At 38.2% G+C, this 12,288-nt stretch overlaps 1 protein-coding gene across 4 annotated transcripts in view; it reads left to right on the forward strand.

Annotated features, from left to right (window-relative positions):
- LOC107696216 (tumor protein D52-like) overlaps positions 1-9,957 on the forward strand; it is a 20,413-nt gene extending 10,456 nt beyond the window's left edge. For 2 of the 4 annotated variants that reach the window (XM_016496469.1, XM_016496466.1), the window contains exons 2-8: positions 3,351-3,460; positions 3,735-3,883; positions 4,142-4,243; positions 6,437-6,463; positions 7,469-7,510; positions 8,186-8,234; positions 8,316-9,957. In XM_016496469.1, the coding sequence (XP_016351955.1) occupies positions 3,351-3,460; positions 3,735-3,883; positions 4,142-4,243; positions 6,437-6,463; positions 7,469-7,510; positions 8,186-8,234; positions 8,316-8,438 (602 nt within the window). In that variant the 3' untranslated portion in view covers positions 8,439-9,957. The remainder of the gene's footprint in view (positions 1-3,350; positions 3,461-3,734; positions 3,884-4,141; positions 4,244-6,436; positions 6,464-7,468; positions 7,511-8,185; positions 8,235-8,315) is intronic. The other 2 variants (XM_016496467.1, XM_016496468.1) reach the window with 2 other exon arrangements.
- The last annotated feature ends 2,331 nt before the right edge of the window (positions 9,958-12,288 follow it).

Here is a 12,288-nt window from a genome sequence, read left to right on the forward strand (position 1 = left end):
AACTTGTTTCTGTAGGTCTATGTAAATGATAGGAAGATAGTTTTACTCCAATGAAACTGTCAAATGCTCATGAAGTGACTCTTAGAGGGAGTCAGAGCAGTTCTGGAGATGTTGTTCATGTATTTATGTCCTCATGTAGTGATACGACAGAAGCTGAAATCACCGCGAGCGTCGCACACTTTGTATGTGTAGACAACAAAACCGCTCGTCTGTGCCATTTACATACACAGATACGCAGAACATGCTGGATTCATATTTAAATAGTATTTTTGCGGCTTAATATTTGCATATACTAGTCCATATTGCGACTCTATTTAAGTGTACTGACCTACTTTTGATTAATTCATCCAAACTTTGACAAATTCCGTGACATTCCGCGTCATACAGTAAATTCCATTTATATGACTGGATTCCGCGATTCCATCCGCGTTTTCTGCATCGCGGAAATCATAGATAATATTGAGGTGTTTTGCAACTTCAGTGCAACGTTAGTGGATTGGGATCTATTGCAACTTAAGCAACGTCTGCTGCTGCCTTACCTTTGAGAGACAACTGAAGCGTGATCACTGAAGCAGCTCAAGTTAGCAAGCGCTTGGAGTGAGAGTGAATTCTGCATTGATTGGTCGGACTCATGACTCCCAACAAATCAGATGAGCGGTGGGCGGAGACTGCTTTAGGCCACAGAGTGGCGAGTTCTGACAGGCTGCATCAGAGCCAAATAGCGCGTTTCAAAATTAAGTTATTTTATCGGCGAATCGGTTTTGAAAATGACCGATACGATAATCATAAAATGCTTAATATCGGCTCCGATAATTGGCCAGGCCGATAATCGGTCGACCCCTAGTTAAAAGGTCTTTTTTGTGTCTGTTTGATTTTTGTGTTTTGATGTGCCATTCACATCTCTTTCAGATGTGTAGTGATCAACAGTCCTGTCGATATAATTTAAATTTTTCCGTTCTAATACTCTGAAAGATCAGACTGAAATAAGTAGGGACCTTGTTAAAAATAATAACATCTAGCTCTTCATTTCTTACATTGGGATGCTGCAGGAGGACATGCAGAGCAGTAGGAGCTACACCAGTGTAGTAATAGTCAAGACCCGACTCTGACTCAACTCCATCTCAAGTTTGAGTCTAAGACAATGTTTTCAGGAATATCTGGACCCGTCCTGGACTCAGGCTCAAATGAGTTGGTCTCGACTAGTCATAGAAAATCTGATCTTGGACTTGAGACAGACTTTATTTAGTCTGGTCTTGTCCAATCTCGAGCATTATAACACTGCTACACACAGCCAGTTCTTCTGCTGAAGACTAATGGTATCTCTGCTGCTTTCTCATCACCCAATAGGACATTGGACATACTGATGTGTAAATGTTATGTTTATGTAGGTTAGTTTCAGTAAATGTGCTTTTTGCATCCAGTAGGAAGTTTTGAGTTCTGTAAATACAGTATATTTTCTTAAATAGGATGCACAGATATTCAAAATCTGGTTTTAAGATTTTGGCAGGTAACAGATAATTGGCCAGTATTAAAATTATATTCTGATTTATCTAAATGAATTGCAACACTAAAAACTAAAATCATTTGTTTCAAATCCTGCAAGTGAATTAATGCATCACAGCATGATAATGCACAGTATGATTAATTGATATTCATTTTGAGATTTGGTAAAAATTGCCTTTAACAATGTTATTTAATTAAAATAGTTATTACAATAATCATCCCATACGGATAAAAAAATCTCCAGTACCAACTGATAACTGATGTTGTTGGGTTGTGTTTGTTTTCATATTATATTAAACCCTTTTATCAAACCCCTTTAACAAACATTGATTGAATTAACAGGGCAACAGGACTACTGGAAGGTACTGAAACTGTACGGTAAAACTGTATCTATAAATTATTCCATGGCCAACAATGCTACTATAATGCAGTTAAGATGTTAATCACTAAATGGAAGAGCAGTGAGCTTGGTTAACAAATTACAAGTGTGTTTACACAGGGCCCTCAATCTCATTATACAGACACAGTGAGGTCATGATCAAGCCTGTGAACCGTCATGGCACATCAGGGTTGGAAATATTTATTTTATATGGTGATTCGTGAGATGGCACCTATTCGAAATCTTGTGTATCTGGAAGTCCACAAAGAGACTTTAAAACATAAACACCCCAAAAATATTTTGTTAGGGATTTGTTGTCAAACAAGCTATAAAAGATCCTCACTTCTGTTCCTAATTATCTTTGTGGTAAGTTAAAGTGGGAGGCAGACCTACCCGTTTTTCCAGAAATACCCAACAAGCAGCTTACAAATGAGTTGCACACCCTCCTCATGTGATGCAACCTTTAAGTTTCTTCCTGAAACACGTTTTAATCCTCTGCAAGCTGAGCGGAGACCTGAACCTCATATTTGACCTTTGTTGAATCTAGGCATACAATTAGGTCCATCAAATGGACATTGACATGATTTTTTATTTATTTATTTTTGCCAACTAGCACAGAAATGCTGATTCTGTCAAAGCTCTGGAATCTGTGTTTAACAAAGTGAATGGTGTTATCAGGTTATTTTTTTAATCCAATAATAATGGAATGCACAAAAACACTGATTGGACTTAATAAGGACATCAGCTGATAATATTACAGTATGATATTATATACAGTGCAGTGCAGAGCCGTTCATTCAGGGCTGTCATACTCTTATCAGTTTGATTGACAGTGCTGAATTTTTGGCCTTTCCTCCTAGTCATAAGCCCATTTAATGGTGACATCCAGGAGTTTTATTATTTATGTTGTATTTCCATAGTATGGTCTGTCAGTGGAGGCATCAAAGTACATCTTCCAGACTTCATCATGTAACAAGCACCTTATAAAGTTTTAAAGCTCTTTGACGCATGACTTCTCTCTGACCTCCTCATCTTCTTTCGTGTTTCTCCTTCTTCCTCCTGGCCTGATGCCTGACTCTACATGATCTCTAAATCAGAACCAGAGTCTTTCTCACCACTGAGCTATCAGCACTTATATTCAGAATGACAGTTCAACTTAATATGAACTAACCTGAAGCTAAAATTTCTATCACAAAAGATCAATGGAATTTGTTTCCAGAACTAAAAGGGAAGGGAATTATGATTTTATACATCTTTTTACTTGTTATTCTAACTTTATATGGCACACTGTGATTGTTATTTCTGGTAATTGTGACTTTTGTCTTCTAATTGTAATTTTATATCTCTCAGTGTGATTTTATCTCTCATAATTAGTAACTTTTCTCATGCAACCTTTTCTTAGAGTAGCTCTTTTATCAGCATCCTACATCACCTTAAAATGTTTTATAGCGCATGTTTGTTTTTGTAGGGCCCAAGAGTCCAGACATCTTCCCAGAAGTAGGTGAAGATGCAGTGAATGCAGTGCCCAGTTCACTAACTGAGGAAGAGCAAGCAGAACTCCACCGTGAACTAGCAAAGGTCAACATCCTTGAATTCTGTTATATTTCAGATTCCAGCCAAAAATACCACATTCAGTGGATGAGATTGCCTAAGGAGCAAGCGTGGTTTATTCTCAAGGCTGAAGTCATTTTGCAGTGCTTACTTTCTTCACTATTTCAACATATGCTGTATCTTCTAACTGGACCTTATGGATAAACCCATAAGTGAATTGATTTTTTTTTTTGAATGAGTGTCACCACACTTAACCATATTTTCCATGTCAGGTGAATTCTTCTATCCTGTTTCCCTACAGGTGGAAGATGAGATCCAGACTCTTTCTCAGGTGCTGGCGGCCAAAGAGAAGCAGGTGGCGGAGATCAAGCGGAAATTGGGCATCACTCTACTCAACGAGTTCAAACAGAACCTGAGCAAAGGCTGGCATGAAGTCACCACCTCCACTGCGTACGTGCCCTCACTCACCTCAGGCATCTGCGTGCCGCCTGCCACCTCTCGTACTGCTGCGGAGAAGCGGCTCCATCTGTCAATGCTTCTGCTGTGCAGTTCACACTTGACATTTGGCTGAATTGCATTAAAGACACACAGTTGTGAACATGCTTGATTTTACTAGCTCACTCCAGCTGTTAGAATTACATGATCTTGTGATTTCAAGTTATGTTGTATGTGTTCTGTACACATCTGTCCCCCATCTGTGCTGTACAGGTATAAGAAGACCTCCGAGACCCTGTCCCAAGTGGGTCAGAAGGCGACGACAGCGTTCTCCAGTGTGGGTTCAGCCATTAGCAGAAAGCTAGAGGACGTGAGGTGAGATGGGAAATTGAAGTCCTTGTCCAACTTATCCTTTGATCAAACTATCCTTTGTACCCTTTTGACCTAGTAACACATGAATGAATACTCCCTAATGCCTTTTAATAATGTCTGTTCCAAACCACTCTGGTTACATTCACACAGCAGCAGATTTATACAACCTTTATTTTACCAGCAATATAAAAACTCTTGAGATTTAAAATCTATTTTACCAGAGTGTCTTTGCCAAGCACAGGTAATGACACAAAGTAAGACCAAGCGGCAACCTTCCGGTCTCTCTCGTGAAACCAACACGGAAGTGACTAAAACTGCAATTCATCGACTGGCAGCAAGAGGCTGGCTCCAAAAGGGAGTCAATCCCATAGACTCCCCATGTTAAATTGCCCAACTTTACAGCAGAAAAAAATTTGTTTACAGCCTGGTACAAAAAGTGGTTTTGTTCTATATAGCTAAATTTGCCCTTCATGATAACTGTGAGGTGGGTGAATTTTTTTATAACTCATCCGTTTAAATGATATTAAGCCTTAAAGTTCTGCATAATTAAGGGCGTGGCCACTTGAGTGACAGGTGGATTGCCGCTGTTGTCACCGCCATCGAGCTGGGTGGGCGTGGTTTCAGCAACCAGCACCCGCCTCTTTGCCCATTTTCGATTATCTGGGAGTGATGTGCGGTGATGCGCTGCCAAGATGGCAATGGCCCACTCCGCCCACTTTGAGCTTCAAAAACGCTCTCCAGAAATCTACGGGTGACGTCACGGACACTACGTCCATGTTTTTATACAGTCTATGAGTAAGACACAATACATGAAAACAACAAAATTTAACATCACAGTCAACTCAAACAGCAGCTATAGTTATTGGTCGTAACATTTGTAATCACATAAACCAGATTTCAGATCATTTAAAATTAAATTAATTTAGTGAATACATTTAACAGTTGTGACTTTTTTTGAGTTCAAAATAGGGCTATGTTATACAGAGTGACTATAAAAATGGGAGATAATAATGCATTTAATAATCAAGGTGAATATTTGAAGGAGTCACAACTGCATTTTCATAGCAAAGTTTGGAGATTATGTATGTGTTCAGAGAATGAGCCAAAACTCCAGATAAATGTTGGGTGGAGATTTTGAACACACATCTGAGAGGATGCAGGAATTCTCCAAAACTCCACAGTGGTTAGAACACAAAACTAAACCCGTAAACGTCATTTACTCGAAACACAACTGAAGATATTTTAATGAAACCCGAGATATTTCTGTCCCTCAATTGAAAGTCTATTCTACCAAGACTTTGATGCTTAAAAAAGTTCTTAAAGACTTTGTAAACATAATCCATATGAATCAAACCTTTTAATCCAAGTTTTCAGAAGAGATACAATACAGGTTTTATTAAAAATATCTTTATTTGTGTTCCGAAGATGAAGATCTTACTGGTTTGGAACAACATGAGAGTGAGTAAATGATGACTCTGAAGACACAACTGAACATTTTGATATTTGCCATCATTCTGTCACTATGTTCACAGCATTATGTGAGGTTGATCATACAGACAGTATTCAGTCCACTATGTCTTCTGTAGGACATGTTGAGAGTCAAATGCATTCGTCAATCCCAAACACAGACTGTGTGAACGTAGCCATTGTGAGCACCACTTACACATACAGGTGCATCTCAATAAATTAGAATGTCATGGAAAAGTTCATTTATTTCAGTAATTCAACTCAAATTGTGAAACTCGTGTATGAAATAAACTCAATGCACACGGACTGAATTAGTTTAAGTCTTTGGTTCTTTTAATTGTGATGATTTTGGCTCACATTTAACAAAAACCCACCAATTCACTATCTCAGTGCATTTAATTTATTTAATACATGAGTTTCACAATTTGAGTTGAATTACTGAAATAAATGAACTTTTCCATGACATTCTAATTTATTGAGATGCACCTGTACATGTGCCTTTAGCATAACAACACTACTGGACAAAATGGCAAAGGACTGAATTTTACTCCCACGCACAGTGGAATTACCAAAATTGGTAGAATAAAACCATTAACCACAGACACCCACATCATACTCTGAAGTCAAAGGAACTGACATTTGCTCAATTTCACCATCTTACGACACTCTTGCTGCAACGCTAGCAACATTGTTAACCGTTTTCGCTAATGACACCTCTGCCATTTACAGATTACAGTCATTTTCCAATTCTTTTGGGTAAGACTGTTTACAGTGGCTTCAAACAAAAGCCGGTTATTTTGGCTGCTACACCTCTCGGTAGTGTGATGAATGGGTTTATAGTGTGGCATGTACTTGGAGGTAGTGCTAGTCTCCCATTTCTTCCACTTTGTTTCAGTGCATGCATACCTTTTCTTCTTAAACCTTTGCTTGAATGCGTGAATGTACGTGTTGAATGGATATTTGCTATTCAGACTTTTTGAGGATTTTTGTTTTAAAATAGGTCACCCGAAAATGAAAATTGTCATCATTTACTCCAGACTAATTTGACTTTTTATTCTGCTGAATACAAAAGAAGATATTTCTGTAAAAGTCCAAAACGACATTTGACCTCATTGACATTGTATGGACAAAACCCCCCCCACAAAATATCATCTTTTGTGTTCAGCAGATGAACGGTCATACAGGTTTGGAGTAAAGGATGGCTATTTTCATTTTGGGTGGACTATTCCTGTACCTTAGAAGCTAAGTGTTATACTTTTAAGAAATTGATTTTTTTCCTTTTGAGTCAAAAAGATTTCCCATGTCTTATGCAAAGACGTGTTTTCTGATTTTCCTCCTGCTCTTTGCCTAAAAAGCAGCATAATTTCTCATTATTCTTCATTGTGTATGTGCTCGTGTCCCACACAAATCTATCGATCTTCTAGCTGTCACTCTGCTGAACATATCAACCCTGTGACAGTGATGCAGACGTGCTTAAACCCAGTTTATTCCCTGCTAATTCTCTCACACACCCCATTCATCCAGACTGGGCGTCCCAGCTGTGGTGTGAATCTGTCAGTAATACCGGTAATATAGTCTGAAACCCCTGATGGATTAAAGCCTTATACTCTTACTCAATTTCACACAGCATGAAGGGCTGAGGTGCTTTTTCATGCTGATTATGAACTCATAGACGTGTGTAGGTGCATGGCTTTATTTGCCCTCTTGTAATACTCGCTTTGGCTAACTCCCATCTGCTCTTCTTTACTGCTGATGGGATAGTATACGCTCCATACAGCATTCGGCTAGCATGCCGGTGATGAGGTAAGAATTTGTTGTGACAGACCCACATTAGCCTCTGTATTGCACAGGAATGCTTGATTCTGATTGGTCAGTTGTGGCATTCTGTGGTCAAATATTGTTGTATAATGACTGTTGTCCCTGGCAACTGATGCTAGTTTTGTCTCACTTTTTTCTCACATTTTAAAATTAATACATCTTAAGCAAATATTTCTTGTTGATTTATTCATTACAAGAGATTCATCAATGTCCACAGTTCATTGTAGTAGTCTTGTGTTTAGCATGTTGCTAAGCTAACTCTTCAAATAAGTGTTAAAAAGAAAAGAAAATGTTAATTTGACAGAAATATTTTCTCTAAGTTTTCAGTACTGATTAAAATATATCTATAATCAATGTTTGCTAGCTTGCTAGGTTTTGGAGCACAGCTATAGAAGATGAATTAGCAAAAACAAAAACTTTGATATACCGACACACTTTTTGCACCATATTGATCAGGGCTTTTGCACTCTGTCCTGCAGAGTTTAGTTCCAACCTTAATCAAACACACCTGAACAAGCTAATCAATGTCTTCAAGATCACTAGAAAGCTACAGGCAGGTGTGTTTGATTAGGGTTGGAGCCTCCAGGACCGAAGTTGCCCAGCCCTGATATTGATTGTGAAATGATTGTCTGTTTTACATCATTATCATGTCTCTTGCAGAAACACACCCACCTTCAAGTCATTTGAGGAGAAAGTGGAAACCATAAAGGTAAAGCAACACTGATAATATCAACACTGTGCATGTGATTTGAAAATGCTAAAAACCCTGACTTCATTTCTGACTTTGCAGACCAAGATGAACCCGACACCATCAACAGGCGATACCGAAGAGGTTTCAGAATCCACACCTGACGGAAAGCCAGTGGTTGAACAGCCAGCGGGAACGTGTCCACCAGATCAAAAACCGCACTGAGGATCCACCCTCAAACGCTCCCCACTTCTTTCTTTTTACCTCCTGTCCCCCTTTTTCATTCCACTGTGGTACTTCTACATGGTCACAGTGAGCTTTGTTTTGTGGCCATATTTGTCCACTGAAGTCTGGGTCATCTCCAGACGGGACATGGTAGTCCTACACTGGAGCAGATGTGTCAGAATGTGAGATGTATGTTCACTCGTGCACTGTCAGAGCATTACACTAGAGCATTGACCTTCGACCCCTAGTTTCAGGTCTGTGTTGTTTTAGCCTCTTGAGAGGCTCAGGCTGTCCTTTAGAAGTCCCTAAACATTTATTTTTACACTTTTGAAGAATATATCCTTAAGTCATTATATGAAGTTTAAATATGTAATTGAATTTGACTTCTTGTTTGTGTACATTCTCTGTTAGCACATCTAGCTACTTAAAATTGCCAGCCAAATTAACCAAATTTCTCTGTGGAGTTCATTTTCCGTTTTTAAAACAAATGCCAAAAACTTCTCTCTAAGTGTGTACTATGAACTAAAAGATTTTTGCATAGAAAGTTTATTGATTGTATTATTAGCATTAATACCAAATATGATCAAACAGTAGTGATGTTACACTATCTCATTACTCTTTTTCTATATTTTGGATTCTTGATTTAGCTTTAGAGAGTTTGTGTCATAAAATGAGCAGACTTGAGTTAACAATGTGCTTTGTGACTTTATTTCTCTTTGTTTTTATGCCGTTAGTATAGTCGCACCACTGAGATCCCAGTGCCTTCTGTTGTTAAAACTGGGGAGGTTTAATCTCACTTTAAGGATGTTTCTGATGACTTTGTAATTTGACCACTGCTGTAGTTTTTTTCTTTTCTTTCAGAAAACAGGACATACTATGAGAGGGACAGATGTCATAGTCTCCTAGACTACACTTCTTCCCTGTTGTTTTAAACTGTCTAACACAGCTGAAAAGCAGTTAAACAATTAGCTTTAGATCCAGTGCAACTCCATAATATTTACACTTATAATTACTAAATCTAGTATTGTTTGTGTAGTTCATGGAGCCGCTTACACTGTAGTACCTGCTGTTGTGGCATCTTCAAGACTGCAAAATTAAAAAAGTATATTTTTATTGATATTGTTAGCAGAGTTTCTGAACTGTAGATGAAATGTAACATTTATGATATGGTAGTGGTTGCTAAAGGCTTTGGAGTGCAGGGGTTTCTGCTTGTGCATATTTAGATGGAACTTTACGGGCAGATGTGTTCTCATATGGTAATATTTAATTATTGGCTCGTGTACTTTTCTGCTTTCTGCTATGCTGCTGCAAGAAATATTCATATAGAATAGGAATAAAAACGTTTACAGAGGTTTAGATTCAGTATGTTTGATCTATTACTCTAGATCTAGTGTTGATATCCATAATAAAATAATACTAATGTAGAAAATATTGAGTATTAAGAGTTTTCTGTTTAAAACAATGTTTTATGTGTGTTTTGTGTTGACAATAAATGGAGGGTGGAAATCCCCAGTGGGATCAAAACATTTTTTTATTTATCCCCCTTCTGCCTCACTGAAGTCATACTGCAGCTCAGGTGGTGTTTATTTCATCTTTCCTCACATCTTTTGAATATGAATGTTGCTTTATAGTGAATGTCTCTAATAGGCTTCTGTCTTAGGTTACAGTTGTGGTAGTTGAATCTGCTGTTATGTTCATTTATAATTAGCATCCTGAAACACTAGAACTACTTTGAGTAAAAAAATATATATTTTGAAACATTCATTCCTTTGTATGTCTGATGCCTAATAAAGCACATTACGCGCTGTTTTTGTCCAGAAGTCATTTTTCGAAATGTTGCAGCAAGTCAGTGCAGCTGTATTCCAGCGACAGAACACTAGATGGCACACTAACGTTCACTTTCTCAAGGTGACTTATACACGTCAATGTAATTGTTTGATGTAGGAGAAAAATGACTTAATTTAACAAAATAGTTATTAGGGCTGTCAATATTTGTTATTAAATTATGATGTACTGTATGTAAATGAGTCGTTATAAAATTATTGGCTGAGAAAACAGACTTGAAGAAAATTAAGACATTACATTATTGTCATATATCTGAATATATAAAGTGGCTCTAGAATGTTTTCAAGCCAATTTCTGGCCTACAGTGCTCAGGAATGCATTCAACAGGACGTGTTCTTGTAGTCCGTTAACATGCTAAATTCACGTTTTTTTTTTAGCATTTTTACAGAATGTGGGGTAAAAAAAATGTTTTATTAAACGTATGGAAATCTATTATTAGCTCAACCCGTTTCCCAGTCGTTAGACTTATACATAATATCCTAAAGGCTATTTTAATTAGTCTACCATAGGGTCTGCACACTCCAAAACATGAAAGCTTTGTGTGCTTTTCTTTTCTGTGTTTCTAAACACAAGTCTGACCTAAGGCTGTTAATTAGCTCTTAACAATTCAGTCTGCAACCTATTATAATCAAGCCCAGTTTCTGGAATAAACACATTACGCCATGTTATAATTGGATTAGTAAACACACACCAGATATTGTATAGTAAACAGCTGCCGAAAAAAATCTTTTTATTTTTTCCATGACCATTAACCAGGAGCTCATATGAACACAGGCACCTTGGAAATGTCTTAACACCAAAGAAAACAACAACAGCGGCACCAACGAGCACCAGAACATTATCACCGTAGCACAATTACAATGGCAGTTTCTATTTACACACAGCTCAGAGTAAAAACTAGTACAGCCAGCGAGACAGATCATAATAACAGTCACCAAGAGTTTTCGCCCTCAGAAGGAAGGGAGATTAAAATCTATTGAACTTTGGGAAAAGAAACAAAACGGTGCAATTAGACAAACATTATAAGACATTGTACATAAAGCAAGTGCTTCCAGTTAATGTATTGCGATATTTTATCAAGTCCAGATACTGAAATATCATCATCTCCCTCTATGGCCATATATCCAGACTAGTGAGTTAATGCGAGAAGTGTAAAAAAAATTACTTCTTTCCGTCTATTATGAGTTATATTTGTCAGGTGTTGCCGCGTGAACCTGTGCACTAACACATACAATTGCATAATTGGGTGAACACAGAAACTCACAATGACAAAATATAGTGGCACTAAGCCTTAAAAATATCCTCTAATTAAGGCCCTCGTTTCTGCTGATACTTGACACCGTTTAACAATAGGGCTACATTTGTATTCATTCCATTATATTTAAATGTTGCCGGCTAACAGCCTTCAGCAGCAAGAAAACCCTCTGAACCCGTGAAACCTGCGCCTCGGATCGTTCTGCACTGCATTATGATGGGTTTAGATGAAAAGCTCGAGGGAGCCCGTGAGAGGCTGAAGCCCCGCGGGAACGAACCTAACGGCGGGAAACGTCTCTGCGACGCACTCAGCTCGACCTGGCGTCTGACGTCTGTGTTAAACCCAGGATGAACTCTTATTAATGTTGCAAGAGGCCGCTCATTTATCTCATCGCCTCAGATACAGGTCAGTGTGTGTCAGGGGACATCTACATCACTTTACCGTTCACACGGAATGCGGGAGGAATAGAAAATAACGGATGTAGTCGCGACGCCATTTTGAATCATTTTCCAAAGGAAAAATTTGCTACACTGACGCTCTTTTCTTTTAACATTTGCTGGGCTTTTCTTTTCTCACGTTCTTGAACGCCACAACCACTTAAGCGTGAATGGCCCTTAAATGTGCAGTCACATTTAGCTTTGTACGGTGAAATTCCGGGGGCAAAATGCAGGCATTTCAATAGCAACCCAAGCGTTTAGGAATTTTGTGTGAAGGGGAAAAATTTCCTCTTAACGGATTTTACATCAGATT

The sequence above is a fragment of the Sinocyclocheilus anshuiensis genome, unplaced genomic scaffold (genome assembly GCF_001515605.1).
Source record: "Sinocyclocheilus anshuiensis isolate Anshui unplaced genomic scaffold, SAMN03320099.WGS_v1.1 scaffold734, whole genome shotgun sequence".
Classification (NCBI taxonomy): Eukaryota; Metazoa; Chordata; class Actinopteri; order Cypriniformes; family Cyprinidae; genus Sinocyclocheilus; species Sinocyclocheilus anshuiensis.